This window comes from Acanthochromis polyacanthus, chromosome 13, assembly GCF_021347895.1.
Source record: "Acanthochromis polyacanthus isolate Apoly-LR-REF ecotype Palm Island chromosome 13, KAUST_Apoly_ChrSc, whole genome shotgun sequence".
NCBI lineage: Eukaryota > Metazoa > Chordata > Actinopteri > Pomacentridae > Acanthochromis > Acanthochromis polyacanthus.
This window is the reverse complement of record NC_067125.1, coordinates 4392820-4413015: the sequence shown is the minus strand read 5'-3', so window position 1 is coordinate 4413015 and position 20196 is coordinate 4392820. Positions and strand designations below refer to the sequence as shown.

The 20196-nt window shown below is 40.5% G+C and overlaps 1 protein-coding gene across 2 annotated transcripts in view; it reads left to right on the top strand.

Annotated features, from left to right (window-relative positions):
• masp1 (MBL associated serine protease 1) overlaps positions 1–20196 on the top strand; it is a 21520-nt gene extending 1324 nt beyond the window's left edge. Inside the window, exons 2-13 of one of the 2 annotated variants that reach the window (XM_022222173.2) lie at positions 562–778; positions 2388–2565; positions 3479–3610; positions 7255–7451; positions 7531–7678; positions 7896–8014; positions 8897–8975; positions 12127–12255; positions 12367–12441; positions 12718–12965; positions 14611–14799; positions 15739–20196. In XM_022222173.2, the coding sequence (XP_022077865.2) occupies positions 562–778; positions 2388–2565; positions 3479–3610; positions 7255–7451; positions 7531–7678; positions 7896–8014; positions 8897–8975; positions 12127–12255; positions 12367–12441; positions 12718–12965; positions 14611–14799; positions 15739–16206 (2179 nt within the window). In that variant the 3' untranslated portion in view covers positions 16207–20196. Of the gene's footprint in view, positions 1–561; positions 779–2387; positions 2566–3478; positions 3611–7254; positions 7452–7530; positions 7679–7895; positions 8015–8896; positions 8976–9772; positions 9939–12126; positions 12256–12366; positions 12442–12717; positions 12966–14610; positions 14800–15738 lie in introns of those variants that run through there. The other variant, XM_022222175.2, reaches the window with a different exon arrangement.

The following is a 20196-nucleotide window of genomic DNA, read 5'->3' as shown; positions in this document are numbered from 1 at the left end:
AGTGCCCGTCTCTCCACCTCATCCTCCAATGTGTTCAATTCGATTCCAACCACAGAGCAGCTTTTGTAATCAGTTTGTTCAGAGGCCTTGCATCCTTCTGTTTTATGGAACATTTTTATGTCATTTTGGACATATTTTGGGTTTTTTGTGACATTTTTGGGGTCTTTTGGACATTTTTTGTGTGATTTTGGAGAATATTTTAGTCATTTTGGACATTTTATGGATATTTTGGACATTTTTTTGTCATTTTGGAAAATATTTTAGTCATTTTGGAAATGTTTTGAGTGTTTTGAAAAATTTTTTGAGTTATTTTGAAATTTTGGACAAATTTTAAGATTTTTCCACAATTTATTAATGATTTTGTACAAATTTGTCAGATTGGATAATTTCCAGTTCATTTTTGACATTTTTCCGTAATTGTGAACAATTTTTAAGTCCCGTTTTGAATGTTTTGTTCACTTTGGAACACTTCTGAGAGATTTAGCTTCACTAATGAACAGAATATAAGTGTTTTAATGTTCTGTATTTTACTGACCTAAACGTCTTTATCTCTCCTCTCAGACTCGTCCTCATCTTGCCGCTCTTCTCTCTCGGTTTCGGTGATCAGCTGCTGTCAGAAATGTTCGGCAGCCTTCAGTCGCCGAACTTCCCGGATCCGTATCCGCGGGAGACGGATCTGCGATGGAACATCAGCGTTCCCGACGGCTTCCAGATCAAGCTGTACTTCAGCCACTTCGACCTGGAGCCGTCCTACCTGTGCGAGTACGACTACGTCAAGGTGAGAGACCAGAACAGCCCAGGTCCTGTTCCTGTTGCCATGACGACGGCCCTAACTGGTCCTGAACTAGTTGTCGTGGTAACCGGGACGTCTCTTCCTCCACAGCGTCTCCACACAAACACCTGCTGCACACATTCATATTCAAATGATGTCGCAGGGCGCCGCGGCAACAAGCAGCCACACAAAGAGGCCAGCTGATTTCCCACGATGCACCGCTGCAGGTCTTAACCCATGAAGACGTTTAGTCTCAGTCCTGTCTGCGGGATCGCACGGTTTGAGGTTCATTATCATAAAGTGATGAAAGCCTTTGAGAAAAACATTTAAACTCACTAAATCTGAGCTAAAACAGCTTTAAACCTCTCTAGAAATAACACAAAAAGCTCCACAGTCACCAGAAACTAAACAGAAACTAGACTTTTAATAAATGCTTTCAGAAAATCTTGATGTATTCCCTTAAAATCTGCCCAGAAATGTCCAAAACACATCCATAGGCTCTTGAAAAACCTCCAGAACAACCAGAAACTGTTAAAAAAAAAAATCTGTTTAAAAATCTCTAAAACTGCCTGGAAACGACCAGTAACTCTGAACAAAACGACCCAATCAGATCCAAATCTCTTTAAAACTACCCAAGAGTGCCAAAAAAAGCTCAAAACTGTCCAAATAATCCCAGAAATCAACATCTGACTGTTCAAAATCTGTGAGAAAAACATTTAAACTCACTAAATCTGATCTAAAACTGTCTGAAAACCTCTCCAGAAATGATTCAAAAAGCTCCACAGTGACCAAAAACTAAACAATTAATTAATGTTTTAAAGAATTCTTAAAATATTTCCTTAAAATCAGCCCAAAAATGTCCAAAAAACATCCAGAACTACCAGAAACTACTAAAAACTCACTAAATCTGTTTTAAAAAACTGCCTGAAAATGACCAGTAACTCTTTAACAAAAATCTCTTTAAAACTACCTAAGAGTGCCAAAACAAAGCGGAAAACTGTCTAAATAATCCCCAAAACCAAAAACGTTTAAACTCATATCTTTGAAATACTCAAAATCTTTGAAGTAATTTCCCTAAATTTGGTCCAGAAATGTCCTAAAACATCCATAGGTGGTTCAACCAGTGAGAAATATTTCACCCAAACTTTTGTCTCCGCTGCCACTAAACAACTAAAAACTGGTGTTACAAATAAAAATCCCTAAATCAGTTCAAAACAAACATCTGAAGCTGCTAAAACTGTAAACTGTAAATAGCTAAAACTACCAACAGATGGGTCAAATTTAGCAAAAATAAATCCAAAATTCTGTTAAATCTCAGCAGTGAATGACTGAGGTCCTCACACAGATAGTAAAGAATGTGGGAGTGTGGATGGAGTTTGTGTGTTGCTTAGTGTGTGTAGTTGTGTGTTTGTGTGTTACAGTGTGTGTCTGTGGTTCTTTGACCTGCAGTTCTTTGACTCTGAATCCAAACAGTCTCTGATCTGAATGCTAATCAGTTTGTTTTCTGTCACTTTAAACGGCTTCATCAGTGCTGCTCAAACAGACGCCTTTAACCCTTTGTTGTGTCCCAGAAACACACAGTAGCTGTTGTGTTGTTGTTGTTGTTGTTGTGCAGGTGGAGGCGGAGGGGGAGGTTCTGGCCCTGTTCTGTGGGAGGGAGGACTCAGACACGGAGTCGGTTCCGTCTCAGCAGATCATCACGTCTCCCAGGAACTTCCTGAGCCTCCAGTTCTCCTCAGACTTCTCCAACGAGGAGAGGTTCTCTGGGTTCATGGCTCATTACAGCGCTGTGGGTGAGGAATGTTAAAAAAAACACAAAATAACGTTAAATAAACCTTTTTTTTATCAGTGTAATTTGGCTTCTTGGACAAAAATGGACACAAAAAGACTAATGTCAAAGTGAAAACAGATTTCTGGCAAGTGTTGTCTCAGGTCCCACAGTTCTAGTGAAATAGAGATGATCTGAGGTCAGTGGTTGTAGTATAAAGACTCCTGGATCTGGTGATCAGTCTTCCTGGATAGAACTACACCATGAAGACTGAAGAACTCCAAGAAACTCTGAGAAAAGGTTGTTGAAAAGCATCAGTCAGGACGATACAAGAACATTTCCAAGTTCCTGAAGATCTCTAGGAGTCCAGTTAAATCCATCATTAAGAAATGGAAGGAAGATGGAACATGAATAAACCTGACTAGAGCAGGACGTCCTCAAGATCTGAGAGACCGAGAAGAAAGAGACTAGTGAGGGAGGCCACCAACACTCCTATGACTCCTCTGAAGGAGTTCCAGCTTCAGCAGCTGAGATGTTAGAGACTGTTCATCCAACAACTGTTGTCTGTTCTTCACCAGTCAAAGCTTTATGGAGACAAAGAGAAAGACTGATGGAAAAAGCTCAAATTAAATCTGGACTAGAGTTCACCAGAAGACATGTGGAGACTCTGAAGACACCTGGAAGAAGGTTCTTTGGCCTGACACTGAGTGTTTTGTCCGTCTAACTAGACACTATGCTTGGTGGATATCAAACACTGAACATCATCACAAACATGCCATTGCCACTGTAAAGCACGGTGGTGGCAGTATCATGATGTGGGGATGTTTCACTCACTCATTTTGTGTTTTATAAAGTTAAATAATTGACTTTGTAGAAATTTGTGTTCAGGTTTGAAAGCGTCAGAGTTTTTCATATTTGAATGACTTTTGCCTCTGCAGACGTGGACGAGTGCAGCGATCAGAGGGACGAGGATCTTCTCTGCGATCATTTCTGCCACAACTACATCGGAGGATATTACTGCTCCTGTCGCTATGGTTACTTGCTGCATTCTGACAACCGAACCTGCAGAGGTGAGTCTGTTGACGTCATTAAATCTGTGGATATCTGACTGGAATTTGGTGCCGAAAACCAAAATCTGCTGTAGGAACATGCTAAACTTATTAAAGTGGCTTCACGACAAGTTTGTGGACTAATGGAAAAATGTAAAATCTGCAAATTATGATGCTGCCACCTCCGTACTTCACATTATGACATCACATTAAAAAATTGTCCAAGTTATTCAAAACTGGTCCCAAATGACAGAAATTTGCCCAAAATGACTTGGTCACTAAATGATCTAGAATGACTCAGAACACCTAAACATTGATGCGGTATTGTCAAAACTGATTTAAAAACCTGTCAAGAATGACTCAGAACTGTCCAAAGTGGCTATAACCTGTCCAACATTATGCAAAAAATGATGTTAAAATAAGGCTGAATTGGCTGTTGTCTGAAACAATTGGCACTGTATCTAAAATGAACAAAAAATGTCAAAATTGATTGAATTCTTGTCCAAAATGAGTCAAACTGGTCCAGAATGATCAAAAAAACTTTCCAAAGTCACTAAAAATTTGTCCAGAATGATTAAAATAAGGTCCAGAATGACTCAAAAATGTCTAGATTGAATCAAAATGATCCCAAATAATACAAAAATGGTCTTAACCCTTTAAGCTGCACTCAATTCCAGCCATTTTCAGTACAAAAAATCGCTAATATTCTATTTGTAAATAAAAATATGACGAGAAATACAGGGAATATTGGACGCGCATCGCGAGGTGCATTTCCTTGAAAACGACCGATTCGTGGATTTTATACCGTCTTCAAGACATGTTTTGGAAAAAATAGTTTACTGGCTTGTTTCGTCTGGATGTCCAAGGTTGGATTATGGCCGTTTTTTGTGGAATATTTTCATCTGTGTGTAATAATGAACCCAGAAATGTGAGTCGCGCTGTGTATGTTGAAGCCGTGTATAGAGAACGGATGGATGAATATTCGTTGTTTGTCGGACAAATGTGTTTATATTACCCGCTGTGGTAATCACATCTGAAAGTGGTTTATACCGGCGGATTCATGAGAATCTAAGCTTTCCATCGGCGTATAGTGTTTGTATAATCGCGTTTCAGACATTTAGCAAATTGCTTATGCAGATCTCAAAGTGTACCGCGGGCGGGACACTGAAGCGCAACTGAAGCGTAACGGGCTAAACAACAGCAAGTTGTCCAAAAGGACCAGAAACATTTGTTGACATGACCAAAAATTGTGCAAAAATACTCTGAACTGTTCTAAAATATGCTTCCAAATGAGTCCAAAATTACTTAAAACTTGTCCAACTGACTCAAAAATGATCCAAAATGACTTAAAATGTCTACAGAACCTGGAATGACACAAATTTGTCTAAATTGACTCAAAAGTATCCAAAACTATATGAAACTTGGCGAAAGTGATTCAAAAATGGTCATAAATGGTAGAATTTTTCCAAAATGACTCAAAAATTGGTCTAAATGGCCAAAAACTGTACAAAAACATTGAAATGCTCCAAAATGGGGTTTCAGAATGACTCAAATCCTCTACAGATTGATGCAGTATTGTCAGCAATGATTGAAAACTTGTCCAAACTGACTCAGTTGACTCAAGCATGTCCAGACTGACCTACAGAACTCCAGGTTTCTTAATGCAGCTTCAGTCTTACAGTCAGCAGTCAGTTTAGTTTCTCTTTAACGCCATAAGCTGTTAGTTCAGGTTTCTGCCTTTATCCTGAGCAGCTGATGGACTTCCTGTTGGCTCGGTCGTGTTCCTGTCGTGTTAAAGTGCTGTGAGTTGATCTCGGTATCAGACTGTGTGTCGCAGCTTCCAGCTTAATCAGCCTCCAACATGTCAACATGTGAACCGTTAGCAGCTTTGAATTCCAGCATTCTGATCCAGATTACAGTCGACTGCCAACAAGTCACGTCTCCCGAACACCGAGCGCTTTGTTCAGCCGAATCAAAGAAAAGATCAACGGAGCTGAAAACCTGGAATATCAGCTTCTATTATATCCTTTACTACAGAGGAATAAATATGCGCCGTTCCAACACACGACATCTGTGACTGAATGAAACAACCAAGAGTGACTGTTGGAAATATTAATGGGAAAATGGAAAGTGTATTTGTCCAAAAAGACTCAAAACTTCTCCTCAGTGGCTCAAAAGTTTTCCAAAGGTTTCTTGAAACTCCCACAAATTGTCCCCCAAAAAACCAAAACCAGTCCAAATGTATTTTAGATTGGCCAACTGGTTGAAAGTGTGTCCAAAATGACTTTGAACCATTCTAAAATTGCCCAAATTCAATCCAAAATGACACAGATTTGTACAAAATGTCCTAAAATTTGACCAAACGATCCGTCCTCATCACCAACTTGTTCATCTGGGACTCACAGAAACACTAAATCCACATTAATATTAAGTATATGACTTTAAATAAACCTGAATGATCCTCAGACATTTAGAGTTTTGTCCAACCAGCTCCTATCCAGTAACTCGGTTCTTGGGTTTCTCCAACATGTTGGGTCTCCAGTCTTGGACGTGGTCTGGAGGACGTTGTTTGGAGGTTGTGGTTTGGTTGTGAGCTGCTTGTTGGGTCGGCAGGTTCATGAACGCATCTTATCAGCAGCTTCCTTATCTCCTGTGGAGCCTCGGCGACCGACAGCTGCTCGTAAATATTTACTCGTCCTGAATGTTTCCATGTGGAGGAGCTCCACAGTTTTATCTCCTGGATTCTTCCCAGAACCTCGACCTAAAGGAGGAACTCTGCTGCTCAGAACTCGTCTCTGCATTTTTAATTCTTTCATCTTCAGACTTTTTCTCTCTAGTCTGTATGTCAGCTAAACTGCAAATGATGCATTCAAGGACAAACTGAGACATTTCTGTGTGTTTTTACAGTTTCTGCCTGATAAACACTCTCATTTGTTCCAGTTGACCAAACATTCTTTTTCAAAATTACAATAATTGACTAAATTCAGTCTAAAATTAGACAAAATGTGACAATTTCATCCAAGCTAATTCAAACGCTGACTCAAAACTTGGTTTTATTTGGTTGATTTTCATGATGGAACCACGTCACACATGACACATTCAAAGGCCGTCGGAAAGTTGAAAATTTGATGATTGTCTCAGTTTATTCTGGCTGATAAATTGAAATTGTCCAAAAATGAAAAAAAACGTGTTGGAAAACACCCTCCAAACGTGTCCACATCGGCTCAAAGATTGTTCACTGGAACTCTAATAGTCAGAAAATAACTCAGAACTGTCAAAAAGAACTTAAAGCTTGTCAAAAAAAAAGCTAAAAATTGTCCTGATTGACTGTAAAACTGAGCAAAATGTGAAATATCTGTCTAAACTGACTCAAAATTGGTACAAAATTGGTCCCAATTGACTACAAACTTGGTTTTATTTAGTTAATTTTCATGATGGAACCACACATGATGCATTCAAAGACCATCAGAGAGTTGGAAATGTGCTGATTGTTCTCGTTTTGACTTTACAAATAGAGAAATTGTTTCAGTTTATTTTGGTTGATGAATGGTTTATTAGTTGGTGGTCCAGAGGGTTAAAGATGAGCTTAAATAATGATTTATGGACCAGTTGATGAAGACGTTGAATCAACAACATGTTTAGTGGATCAGTGTTTGTGTGTTCAGTGGAGTGCAGCGGTGGTGTGTTCAGGGAACGCTCCGGCGTCCTGAGCAGCGTGGATTTTCCGTCTCCGTACCCAAAGAGCTCCGAGTGTTCGTACCGGATCGAGGTGGACGAAGGATTCAAGCTCCGCCTCCAGTTCGACTCCAGCTTCGACGTGGAGGATCACCCCGACGTCAGCTGCCCCTACGACTACGTCAAGGTGGGCACAACAAGCGCACCTGTACGGAAACACCCTCACAGGTGAGGTGCATCGTGGGTAACAGGCGTGTGTTTGTCAGATCCAAGCAGGAAGCAGCGAGTTCGGTCCGTTCTGTGGAAATCGATCTCCAGGAACCATCGAAACCAGCAGCAACGTGGTCAACGTCCAGTTCAACAGCGACAACAGCGGAGAAAACACCGGCTGGAGGCTAACGTACACCGCTATAGGTACAAATACACGATAAAATACACAATAAATACATAAAACCACTGGCTGGAGGCTAACGTACACCGCTATAGGTACAAATACACGATAAATACCCAGTGAGTACACAATAAATACATAAAACCACCGGCTGGAGGTGGATCTGCTATAGGTACAAATACACAAATACACCACAGTAAGTTAGTAGCTTTAAATGTTTTTATGTTTTTGTCCCAACAGGAAGTCAGTGTCCGGTACCTGAGGCTCCGCCCAACGTCCTCATGAACCCTGTCCAATCAGAATACTCCTTCAAAGACCACGTCCTGTTTACCTGTGAGCCTGGATACAGACTGCTGCAGGTCAGCTGGAAGTTTACTCACCTGTTCATTAGCTCACTTATTATTTACCTCGGTCAATTACCTCACCTGTTAATTAACTCACCTGTAAATTTATTTATTCGTGATTTAAAACGACATTTGGTAAAAAATTTTCAATGGAACCACAAATCATAAATGGTTCGTTCAAGAACCATTTCTGAGGTTAAAAATTTGACAGTTCTTTCAGTTTTTACAGTTTGTGGCAGATAAATGGTTTCATTTGTTTCAATTAACTCAAAAGTTGTTCTAAATAAGAACATTTTGACCAAAGTCACTCAAAATTTGTCCAAAATTAATCAAAACTAAACAAGAAAACTGAAGAATTTTCCAAAATGACTGAAGTTTTAATCTGATTTGGGAAAATTTCCCAATGGAGCCACGCATTATACATGATGCGTTCAAGTACTGGTGGAAATGTGGTGATTTTTTTTCTGGCTTCAGTTTCTGGCTGATAAACAAACAAATGCTTTTGGAGAATTCTTTAAATGAGATGTAAAAAAAGTCACGAAGTTGAGTTTCACCCCAGTTTGTGTTGGATCCATAAGATGGAAAAGCTTCGACTGTGAGGCCAAACTTCATGAGTGATACCTCGTTTGAAAGAGAAATTCTTGTAGTTTCTGGAAATATCTGAGTAAATCCTGAGAATTAAACACAACCGGAGCTACACCAGGTCAAACGCAATGACCTGAAACCACCCTGTGGACGTTGAGAGGTTTAGTGGTCGGTTCATGTTGACAGAAGGTGGAAGTTTTTACGTTTGAGCAGCAGAAAGTCAAACATTCCTCTGAATAATCCAGCTGCTGGAAGGTTTTCTGGAGGGTTGAAGGTTTCCTGATGATAATAAAGTGATTGTTTGTGTTTCAGGACGGAGAGTTTCTGGATCATCTCCAGATAAACTGTCTGGTTGACGGATCGTGGAGCGGCCGACCTCCTCGCTGTCAGAGTAAGGACTTATTCTGATGTTTCTGAGCCTCCTGGCAGGTTTTCAATCACTGTGGACCGTTTTTTACTGCGATCTAAAGTCTCCGTGGAAACAGAACAGCATGAAGGAGAGCTCAGAAACCTGTCTTCTGTCTGTAGGACCAAGTTATAAAGACAGAAGTCAAAAAAAATATGGAAAGGTTCTTTGATTTATTTCACTTTAAACTGAGAATCAACATGATTCAGTACACAGTAAATACACAATAAATACACAACTATAGTTACAAATACACAAAAAAATACACAAAAAATACACAGCTATAGTTACATATGCATAAAAATACACAAATGCAAAAAAAACTGGCTAATATACTGCAAATACGCAAAAATACACAGCTTTAGGTACAAATGTACACAACAAATGCAAAAAAATGCACAGCTATTGGTACAAATACACACAAAAAATAATACCTATAGGTACAAATACACAATAAAATACAGTGTTGGTTTATAAAAGATTAATAAGAATGGGGGAAGTCAAACTAGAAAATCCTACACTAAACATTTTTGAATGGAATTTGGTGCAAAAAAAATGCATCTAAAAGTCAAACAGCACCACCCAGTGGAACGAAGCTTCTCCTGCAACCACAGCTGGATTTCCCTGAAACTGAAGGTCCATTAAACTGTTGTTTAGTTCTGAATCCGGCAGATAAAATCCATCGTGAAACTCCTCAAAGCTTCCATACACTTTGAGGTTTCTCTTCTCTGCTCACTGAAACTCCTCTTCCTGCTTTCTTTTCTTTTCTCTTCTCTCCGTAGAAACAGACTCGAGGAGGAAGCGAAGATCTCTGTCCACCGTCTTAGCCAATCACAGCCTAGATTAGTGAGAGGTCATCTCTCATTGGCTGATAAAGATTCTGTAGAAGCAACCGGCTTGTCAGTAGTTTAGTTAATTTATTTTTTAATAAAACAAATAAAACCAGAATCAGCAGTCGTGTGTCTCTGTGAAGCGTCCCGTCAGTCATCAGTCCGGTTACAGATAGACTGATATTAAATTCTAACATGCAGTTTTTGTGTTTGGCTCAGGTGTAGTTCTGAGTCTGGCTTGAGCCTGGTTTATTGTTTGGATTAAGTGTAGTTTGGGGTCTGTTTAGGTGTAGCTTTGAGTTTGGTGTAGGCCTGGAATGGTGGAGTTTGGGTGTGTTTTAGGCTTAATTTTGAGTTTAGGTGTAGTTTTGGCTGTTTTAGGTGTAGTTTTGGACATCATTTATTGACTAGTTTAGGTGTAGTTTGGGGTCTATTTCAGGTGTTTTCAGTCTAGTTTATTGTCTAGCTTAGGTGTAGTTTTGGGTGCCTTTTTGGTGTAGTTTTATGTTAGGTTTAGGTATAGTTCTGAGTCTGATTTAGGCCTGTTTAGGTGTGGTTTTGTAACTGGTTTAGGCCTGGTTCTGGGTAAGGTTTATATGTAGTTTTGGTTTGGCTTTATTGTTTGGTGTAGTTTTGGGATCTGGTTTAGGTGTTGTTTTAGGTCTAGTTTATTGTCTTTCTCAGGTCTAGTTTTGGTCCTGTTTACGTTTAGTTTGCGTCTGGTTTAGGTGTAGTGTTGAGTTTGGTTTAGGTCTTGATTTGGGCCTGTTTTTAAGTGTAGTTTTGTGCCAGATTTATTTGTAGGTTTGGGACTGCTCTGAGTCTGGTTTAGTGTCTGCTTCAGGTATCGTTTCAGGTGTAGTTTATTGTCTGGTTTAGGTGTCGTGTTGGGTATCTTTTAGGTGTAGTTTTGGGTCTGGTTTAGGCCTGGTTTGGTGCAGTTTCGGGTATGTTTAGGTGTACTTTCTGGTCTGGTTTATTGTTCCGTTCAAGACTAGTTTTGGAACTGGTTTGAGTCTGGTTTAAGTGTAGTTTTGAGTGTGATTTAGGCCTAGTGTAGCTAAAATTGTGGGTATGTTGTAAGCACAGTTTTGGGTATGTTTAAGTTGTATTTTTTGTCTGGTTTATATCTAGCTTTAGGTGTAATTTTGGTTCTTGTTTAAATCAGGTTTCGGGTGTCATTCTTGGTCTGGTTTAGTTGTAGTTCCACACATGGATCACATTTGGAGAGAAATCTGCCGGATCTCTCCTTAACCCCAGTTCTGAATCCTGAATGCGACTGAAATCCAACAGAACTTCCTTTAAACGAACATAAACACTTTTAAAACTCAGACCAGTTTTTATGAGATCTGCTTGAATCTGTCTGTAAACATCACTAAATGTCTGGATGACAAACAGAAAGTTTACACTTTTAAGTTCTTTGAGTCCTGGTGCCTGAGAGGTTGTGACCGACCTGCAGGATGATGAAGATGTGCAGAGGTACGGCTTTTATATCAGTTCATGTTTAATATATCGTCTCATCCCATTAATTCCAAATAATCACACCTCATCCAACCTTCTCTTTCATCATCTGCCGTTAATTAGATCAATTTCAGTTTATTAATCAAAAATCAGATAATCAAATCACGTAATAAATTTAACAGTCTATGAATTCTAACATAATATCTCACATTTTGGGGTTCCTTTTTGGATGTGGTTTGAGGATTAAGTCTGGTTTTAGTTCAGGTTTGGGTGGAGCTTAGGTTTAGTTTTGGGTCGGGTTTAGGTCTAGTCCAAGTGCAGTTTTGAGTTTTGTTCAGGTCTGATTTAGGGGCAGTTTTAATATATTTTTGTTTTTGTTTTAGCTGTAGTTTGGATATAGTTTAGGTGTAGTATTGTGTTTGGATTATGTGTAGTTTTGGGTTTAGTTTGGGTGTAGTTTGAGGTCTAGTTTGGTTGTAGTTTTGGGTCTGGTTTTGTTGTAGTTTAGGGTCTGGTTTAGGTGTAGTTTTGGGTCTGGTTTGGATATAGTTTTAGTGTAATTTTTGGGTCTTTTTAAGTGTAATTTTAGGTCTAGTTTGGTTGTAGTTTTGCGTCTGGTTTGAGTGTAGTTTTAGGTCTTTTTAAAGTGTAACTTTGGGTTTCATTTGGGTGCAGTTTGAGGTATTTTTAAGTGTAGTTTTGGGTCTGGTTGGGGTGTTTTTTAAGTGTAGTTTTGGATCCGGTTTACTTGTAGTTTTGGGTCTTTTTAAGTGTAGTTGTGGGTCTGGTTTGGGTGCGGTCCGCTGAGACTGAAAGCTGGTTGGTCTGTCTCCTGTCTGTCACAGTGGTGGATTGTGGGAGTCCAAAGGTGGTCGACATGGCCGACATGGTGTTTGGTGACCATGACAACAGCACGCTGTTTGGAGCAACGGTTCACTACGTGTGCAGGGAGGATGGCGTCCAGCGGACCAACAGTAAGAGGAGCCTAGTTTACTTTAAGGCATGTTAATAGCATAAATTTACAGTGTAACAGATCAGTCAGAAAGATTTATGGCTGACAAATGTTTTATTGTTGTGTGATGTAGGTTCATACAGGTGTGGTGAGAACGGAGACTGGATCGATTCAGAAGGAAGAACCGAACTTCCCACCTGTCTGCCAGGTATGTCTGTTTACCTGTTTGTTTATCTGTTTATTTACCTGTCTATCTGTTTACCTGTTTGTTTATCTGTTTATTTACCTGTCTGTCTGTTTACCTGTTTATCTGTTTATTTACCTGTCTGTCTGTTTACCTGTTTGTTTATCTGTTTATTTACCTGTCTGTCTGTTTACCTGTTTGTTTATCTGTTTATTTACCTGTCTGTCTGTTTACCTGTTTGTTTATCTGTTTATTTACCTGTCTGTCTGTTTACCTGTTTGTTTGCTGTCCGTCCTCTAGCCTGTGGTCGTCCGTCCCGCTCACTTCCTGCTCAGGTGAAGCGGATCGTCGGCGGTCGGAGTGCTGAGCCGGGTCTCTTCCCCTGGCAGGTGCTGCTCAGCGTGGAGGATCTGTCCCGGGTTCCTGAAGATCGTTGGTTCGGTTCTGGAGCTCTACTGTCGGACTCCTGGGTCCTGACCGCTGCCCACGTCCTGAGGTCCCAGAGGAGGGACACCAGCGTCGTCCCTGTGGCCCCCGACCATGTCAAGGTCAGAGGAGACTTGATTATCTTTAAACATGAAGAAAATGTATGTTCGGTTTTGTTTTTTTTACCTTCACACATGTTCCTGTGTCAACAAGATTCTCTGCTATTCGGTTTAGATGGTCAAAGACGAGCATCCTCAGGTTTGGTTTTGAAGGTGTTACTGGTACAAAACAAACATCTGTTACTGAGGAGTTTGTAGTTGATGGAAACAGTCACACTTGTTTATGTAAATTTGAAGTCAAAGAGAAAGATTATGTGGAATTTACAAACTTGAAGATTATTACATTTGCACATTCTGTTTGCAAACTCAAACAGTCATATTAGGGATGTCCGATAATATCGGGCCGATATTATTGGACGTGCAATATCGGCCAGATATTGGCATAAAAATGTAATATCGGTCAATATCATCATCGGTTTTTTTTGTCTATAAAGAAAACTGATAATATAATTTCTGGATTTCGCCGGCATTTACCATGCTTAAATGATGACATCATCAAACTGCATCATGAAGTGTGGAAAGTGTGGCCGCAGTAACTGCACCTGACGGACACAGGGCTGCTAGCGCCCATGCTTTGGCCGTGAGACACACGCAGGATCTGAGAGGAAGATTTGGTGTAGGACAGAAAATGTGTTAATTCCACGACAGGAGATATGTGATGTTGCCTAAAATTACTTAAATAGTCCACATCGGTATCAGTTGATATTGGAATCGGAAATTGAGAGTTAGACAATATCAGCATATCAGTTTATGGCAAAAAGGTCAATATCGGACATCCCTAATTCATATCAAATAATAAGAAGTGAAAGACGAGATTTGAAGGCACCAGATGTTTACGGTCTGTTTTCTAATATCAGTCATTGTTTATAGTTTAAATATGCTTGCTGGTTGGTTGTCAAAGCTGTTTTAAACTGCCGTAGTCGCACATAGTCAGACCATTCTACAGCACTGATGCAGGTCTGTGTAGAATGGTCTGACTGCATCTCATTATTTGTCATATAGGGAAATAAGCTCTGGTGTTCCTTTAAACCAATCAAATGCAGAAGTATGACAGGATGAAGCAACGGTGTTTACTAAGATAAATGACGGGGAAATTGTTTTGATGGAACATTTGCATGCAAGTAGACAAATGCATTCGTTAAAATGGCTAATTATCTGAGAACAACTAGTAGGGTTGTCTTCATGGAAAATCTAAACCTTCAGCAAATCTTAACATTTTCAGTGTTTATGTTGAGGCTTGGAGATTGTTGTTGTTAAGGGAATTTTGAAAACAGGAATGTTGAGTTACTGGAATGGGAGGATGAAGTCAAATTGTGAATTTGCATTTTGATTGCTAATGTTAGCTAATGTTAGCTTAACTTTGAGGAACCAGCCGAATTTTCAGTTTCTGAAATCATCCCAACTTAGATGGGCTCTGTGCAAATTTAACCTGTAGACAGCAGTATTGTAGTGGGTGATATCAGAAAACAGACGCCAAACGTCCTCTGCTGGTGAGCTGGGAAGATGAGGCTGAAGTTTGTTGTTGTGTATTAGCTCCTCTGATTGGCCCACAGTTTGACCACCTTGCAGGTGTCCTCATGGTGATTGGTTCTTGTCGGTAACTGATCAGTTGCATGGACCAGTTTGTGTCTATGTCTCTGTCCTCCAGGTCTTCCTCGGTCTCCACAACTCCAGAGACAAACGTCTGGCCACCAACCGCTCGGTGGACCAGATCTTCCTCCATCTGGACTTCCAACCCAACAACTACAACAACGACATTGCCCTGCTGAGGCTGAGTGACCAGGTGGACTTTAACCAGGTGGTTCGTCCCGTCTGTCTTCCAGCGCCACTCAGACAGGTGAGATAAACACTACAGCTAACAGATAATACAGGACAGGTTAAGAACTTAGAGGACGTTCTTCAATGTCAAGATGCACAGACATTCACATTCAATCTCATCTCCACAACACCCTTCATGCAGCCCCATACCATTACGCTAACACCTCCGTGTTTTACTGTCAGGACTATGTATTCACTGTGGTAGTCCTGGTAAGGTTCACACCAAACATTTTGGACTCCATCTGAGCCCAACAAATCTATCTAACCCTAACATTCATTAGACTTCGTTTCATGTTCTTTAGCAAACTTTCATCTTACAGTTTTGTGCAGAACAGGAGGTGAGGGTCCTCTGTCCATAGATGTCGATGTTCTGAAGTGTCTGAGCTTCATACAAAGTCTATTTTCCACAGCCAGATGGTGAAAGTAGTTTACTGTCTGTGGAGTCAGTTTAGGAGAATGACCACTGCAGCCATGATTAGTGGCACTATAACTCTTTCTATACCTCCTGATGACTGTTGCAAATGTGTTTCCAGTGATTATTTGGGGTTTCGTCCAGGATTTGGACCAAGTCATTTGCTTCTTTTACATTTGTGTTAGTGATGTAGAACATTTTTCATTGGATTGTTTTTCATCTGGACAATTTTAAGTTTACTAGAGTCTACTGAGACTTTAGACTCTTGAGATGTGACGACAAGATTGGGGTTGGAAATTTAACAGCTTTTGCTTCATCCATCCCCTTTTCGGGCCGGGATGTATTTTTGTGTTTGTTGTCGGGGTAGCTGTGTGTAGGTTTGAAATAAATTTACTGAACTGAACTGAAAAACTGACATTATTTTTAAGTTTTCAGCAAGCAAGGACATTTTTTAGAAATGGCAAACATCCTCTTGTATAAAAATGATGGTGCACATGTTTGTTTGAACTTTCTGCTGGTTGACCTCTGACCTCTCGCCTCCCACAGGATGACCCCCCTGCACCTCTCCCCAACTCTCTGGGTGTAGTCGCTGGTTGGGGAATCTCCAGACCCAACACCTCATCTTCCTCCTCCTCCTCCTCCTCCTCCACTCTGACCTCTGACCCCGCCTCGGTCGCTGACCTCGGGATGACCTCCGACCTCCTGCAGTACGTGAAGCTGCCGGTGGTTTCTCAGGACGAGTGCCAGGCAAGCTACACCTCGCGCTCCGTCAGCTACAACATCACCGACAACATGTTCTGCGCCGGTTTCTTTGAGGGGGGGAGGGACACCTGCCTCGGGGACAGCGGGGGGGCGTTCGTGATGGAAGACCAGGTCAGCCGGAGGTGGGTGGTGTTTGGGTTGGTGTCCTGGGGAGGGCCGGAGGAGTGCGGGAGTCAGAGGGTGTATGGAGTCTACACCAGAGTGGCTAAATATGTGGAGTGGATACAGAACCACCTTCATGCTGCACTCTGATGGTGAAACAGACACATGTCTCTGCTGGTCGCCTGTCCACACTGTATCTTTGTAAAGGATCAACTGAACTCTGCAGACCTACAGCCATGAGCAAAAGCTTTCTTCCACTTCTAAAGACCATGTATATCATCTTAGTCTTGAGTTTCCAATGACTCCTATAACTCTGAATTTTCTATAATGGAATCATTGAAACACATGAATCTTTGACACTAAAAACAGTCATGTATTTTGGTTGTTTCATAGATTTATTAAAGATCTTCTGGAAATATAACAAAATCTGCTGAGTCAAAAATATACATACAGCAGATGCCACTTATCAATTGGTCAGGATGGTCAAGAGTCAACCAAGAGTCATCTAAAGCAGGTCTGAATAAATGAGATGCAGCTGGAACACAGCTGTCAGTGTCCACAGTGTTTCATATTAACATGAGCTGAGAGATCCATGAAAAAGGAGGTTCTTCCTCTAGAAGCAGAACCTGCTGCTGATCACATGGACAAAAAAGGCCTCCTGGAGGAAAGTTCTGTGGTCAGATGGAAGCAGAAGTGAAGGTGAGGCCTTTAACCACAAGAACACCAAACCTACCATCAAGCATGCAGGTGGCAGTATCATGCTCTGGGGCTTTCTAGAAGATCTTCTTCCGGTTTCAGACTGTATGTTGGACTGGTTCTGGACTTTCTTTAGACTGGTTTATGTTTGGTTTCAGTCTTGGTTCTCCTCGTTGTGGATGTGATTTAAAGTTGGTTCAGGATTTATTTTACTCTGGATCTGGTTCTGGATGAGGACTGGTTTCAGACTCTCTTGGACGGGTCTTGGACTTTTTTTATGAGTAGATTAGGTTTGGTTTTGTCCCGATTTTGACTGTTTTAGGACTGGTTTCAGACTGTTTCTAAAACAGGTTTTAGAACTTTTTAGGGCTGGTTTCAGATTGTCTTGTGTGAGTCTTTTTTTTATCCCCACGAACTGCAAACCTAGCATCAAGCATGGTGGTGGCAGTATCATGCTGTGAGACACTGGAGCTTTACACAAAGTAAATGTAATAATGAAGAAGGAGGATCACCTCCACATTCTTCAGAAAAACCTAAAACCATCAGCAGAAGGTTGATCTTGGACACAGTTTGGTTGGATGTTTCAACAACACAATGAGCCCAAGCACACATCAGATGTGGTAAAGAAACGGTTCCATCAGGCCAGAATAAAGGTTTCAGACTGGTCTCCACAGTCAAAGATAAACCAGAAACTTGTAGATGGCTACCAAAAGTGCCCCATTGAGGTGAAAATGGTTAAAAAAGGAATACTATAATTGCTGTATGTATGTTTTTGACCCTGCAGATTTTATTACATTTTCAGAAAACCTGTAATAGATCAAAGAAATCTCGTAAGGAATCAAAACTCCTGACTGTTTTTCCAACAAATATGCATTCGTTTCGATATCCCATCATAGAGAATTAAGAGTTATAGGAGTCATTGGAAACTAAAGACTTTAATGACAGACAAGATCTTTACAAGTGGCCGGAACCTTATCCGTCTTTTATCTTGTGCTATGTGTGACGTGGACATATATTGTAGGTTAATCGATTATTCTGAATTAGATGTGAGTTCTCTGTAATGGACTACCGACTCTTCCAGGACCCCACAACTCTCTACAGGATAAGGTAGGTATAGCTCACTAGTGGATAGATGGTACAAGCCATTAGAGGTCATGCCACAGTATGTCACAATGTATCACAACAAGGAATGTCACAATATAACAGGTTGCAGTCATCTTTTTATTAATATAGCACCAAATCATAACATTTTTCATCTCAGGGCTCAAGACGAAGATGTGTCAGGCTTTCCCTGTGGCAGCTGGACAGGTTATAATGTGACATGTGGACGTTAAACATCTGTTTTCTCACAGATAAAAAGCCATATGTTCCTTAGTCTTGCTTGACAGAATTGTTTTTTTTGTCTGTGTAGGTTCTGAGTCTTCCAAGTTGTTAGAATCTTCAGCAGGAGGCGACCAGGTCTCTTCTTTTTGTTCTCAAAGATGTTCCACCTCCAATCTGAGACACCCTTTGTTCTAACTGACTGGTGGGGAACTCCTGGTATTTATTTTCACCCCAAACTCCCATGACTTGTGTTGTGGATGATTGTGAAACTGCCTGGTGTGGGTTGACTCACGCTGGAAATTGTGGTAAAACTGCCTGGGGATGGCTATCTAAAGGTGTCAACTGTGGCGAAACCGCCAGGGAGGAAGGGCTCAAGGTGGAAACTGAAAGTGAGTGGACTTCAAGTCAGTGGCTTCTTTACATTTGTTTTAGTGATAGGGTATCTTTTTTCTTTAGATAGATTGGGAATTATTTAGCATCTGGACTATTTTATCCCGTATTTGAAGACACAAACAGAGGTGAAACTGCCTGGGGGAATCTCAGGACTGCATTGTAAGTACCTGGTAACCTGCAGAAGGATGTTCTACTAAGTACTAAAGATGCTTGTTAAGAAGGGGTTGAATAATTTTGAGACAGCAGTAGTCATTAAAAGTGGCGTATTGTCTTGAATGTGGACAATCTACCTGTAATACTGGTTGTGTTGAGGTGTTTAAATTGTTCTTTTTTGAGTTGTTCATCAGAAACAGCTGCAAGCTTGTACATTTTGCTAATAAGCCTGATTTGCAATGGGGGTTGAATAATTTTGAGTGCATCTGTAGGTCTCTTTGCAGCCCTCGTTGCATTGGACTGCTGTATCTGGAGGGTTTTAAAGACATTTCAGCTACATATGAGATGACACTGTAGTTTCTAAACACCACAATAGGTGGATATCACCGCTTTGGTAGATTTCTAGCAAGGCACATATCTGAAGCTGGTTCTGTTGTTCAAAGAGTCGTGTTGTTGTGACTCTTTTCTGACGACTTCCGTTGTCTTAGATATATACACGTAAAAACTGAGGTGACATCAGATTATACCATAATATCATCAAGTGTTTCCAACCAGAGATGCCAAGATAGTAGCAAAATGTTTTTCAGGGTTAAACATGAATGAGTTAATGCCGTTGGGTCTTTGGATGTCCATATACAGTGGATGCAATGTGGTTCCTCCAAGGTAAAGCTGATAATGTGATGGATGGTCAATAAGTTTATCCTTTTCCACTTGTTGTAAGCAGCATATAACCTTCTTATAACTGGTTGGAGCGTTGCCCCAGAAGCTTATGGTGGTATTTTGACTGTGTAGTGTGGTCATTAGTAATCAGCTGGTCTTGACTCAGAGGAGTTATTGTCTTCTTACTTGGTTTCTTAGTTGGAAAGAGATATTTTTTCACTGTAGAGTTCCACCTGATACTTTCATCCTGACGTGTTGTGTTCTGCTTGGTTGTTATTATTCTTGTTTATTCTTTGGTTGGGATTAGAGCCACTACTGAATTGAAGGCCTTGAATAAGCACCTGGAACTGTCACCAGTCAGTTCTAACTAAGCAAACCACTTGGATGTAGATGAAATGTCTTCAAGCACCACAAATAAGTCCAGTTTTCTTCTGCTGAACCACCTTGGAAGCTTCTAGTTTTGTGTGAATGAACAAAGAGACCATCATTTATGTGATCAGGAATAATGCCACCAAAGATGCGAGCTGTAACTCCATTTTCTATCTAAAGATCATTTGTTTCATCTCAAGTTTGTTGTTTATTGAGGCTGTATTTTGTTCACTGTACTAGAAGTTGATCTGTCCTTCAAGCACCAGGGGGCGCTGCTCTCAGGGGTTAGAAATGTTAAGCACCGTTCTACAGAATAATAAGAGACTCTTTGAACCATGCGGATCAACAGTGTTCCACTGAATGATCCAAAATATTGGTTCAAAGAGTCTTCAAGGATTCTGGAGATGCTTTCAGAACAATATCAATGCACCACAGAAAGTACTGCTCTCCTTAGTGTTATTGTTTCACCTGACATGTATCCTCGTATTTACTTTTACACTTATGTATGAATTATACAGAAGGATTTATTAAAGGACTGATGTTGCA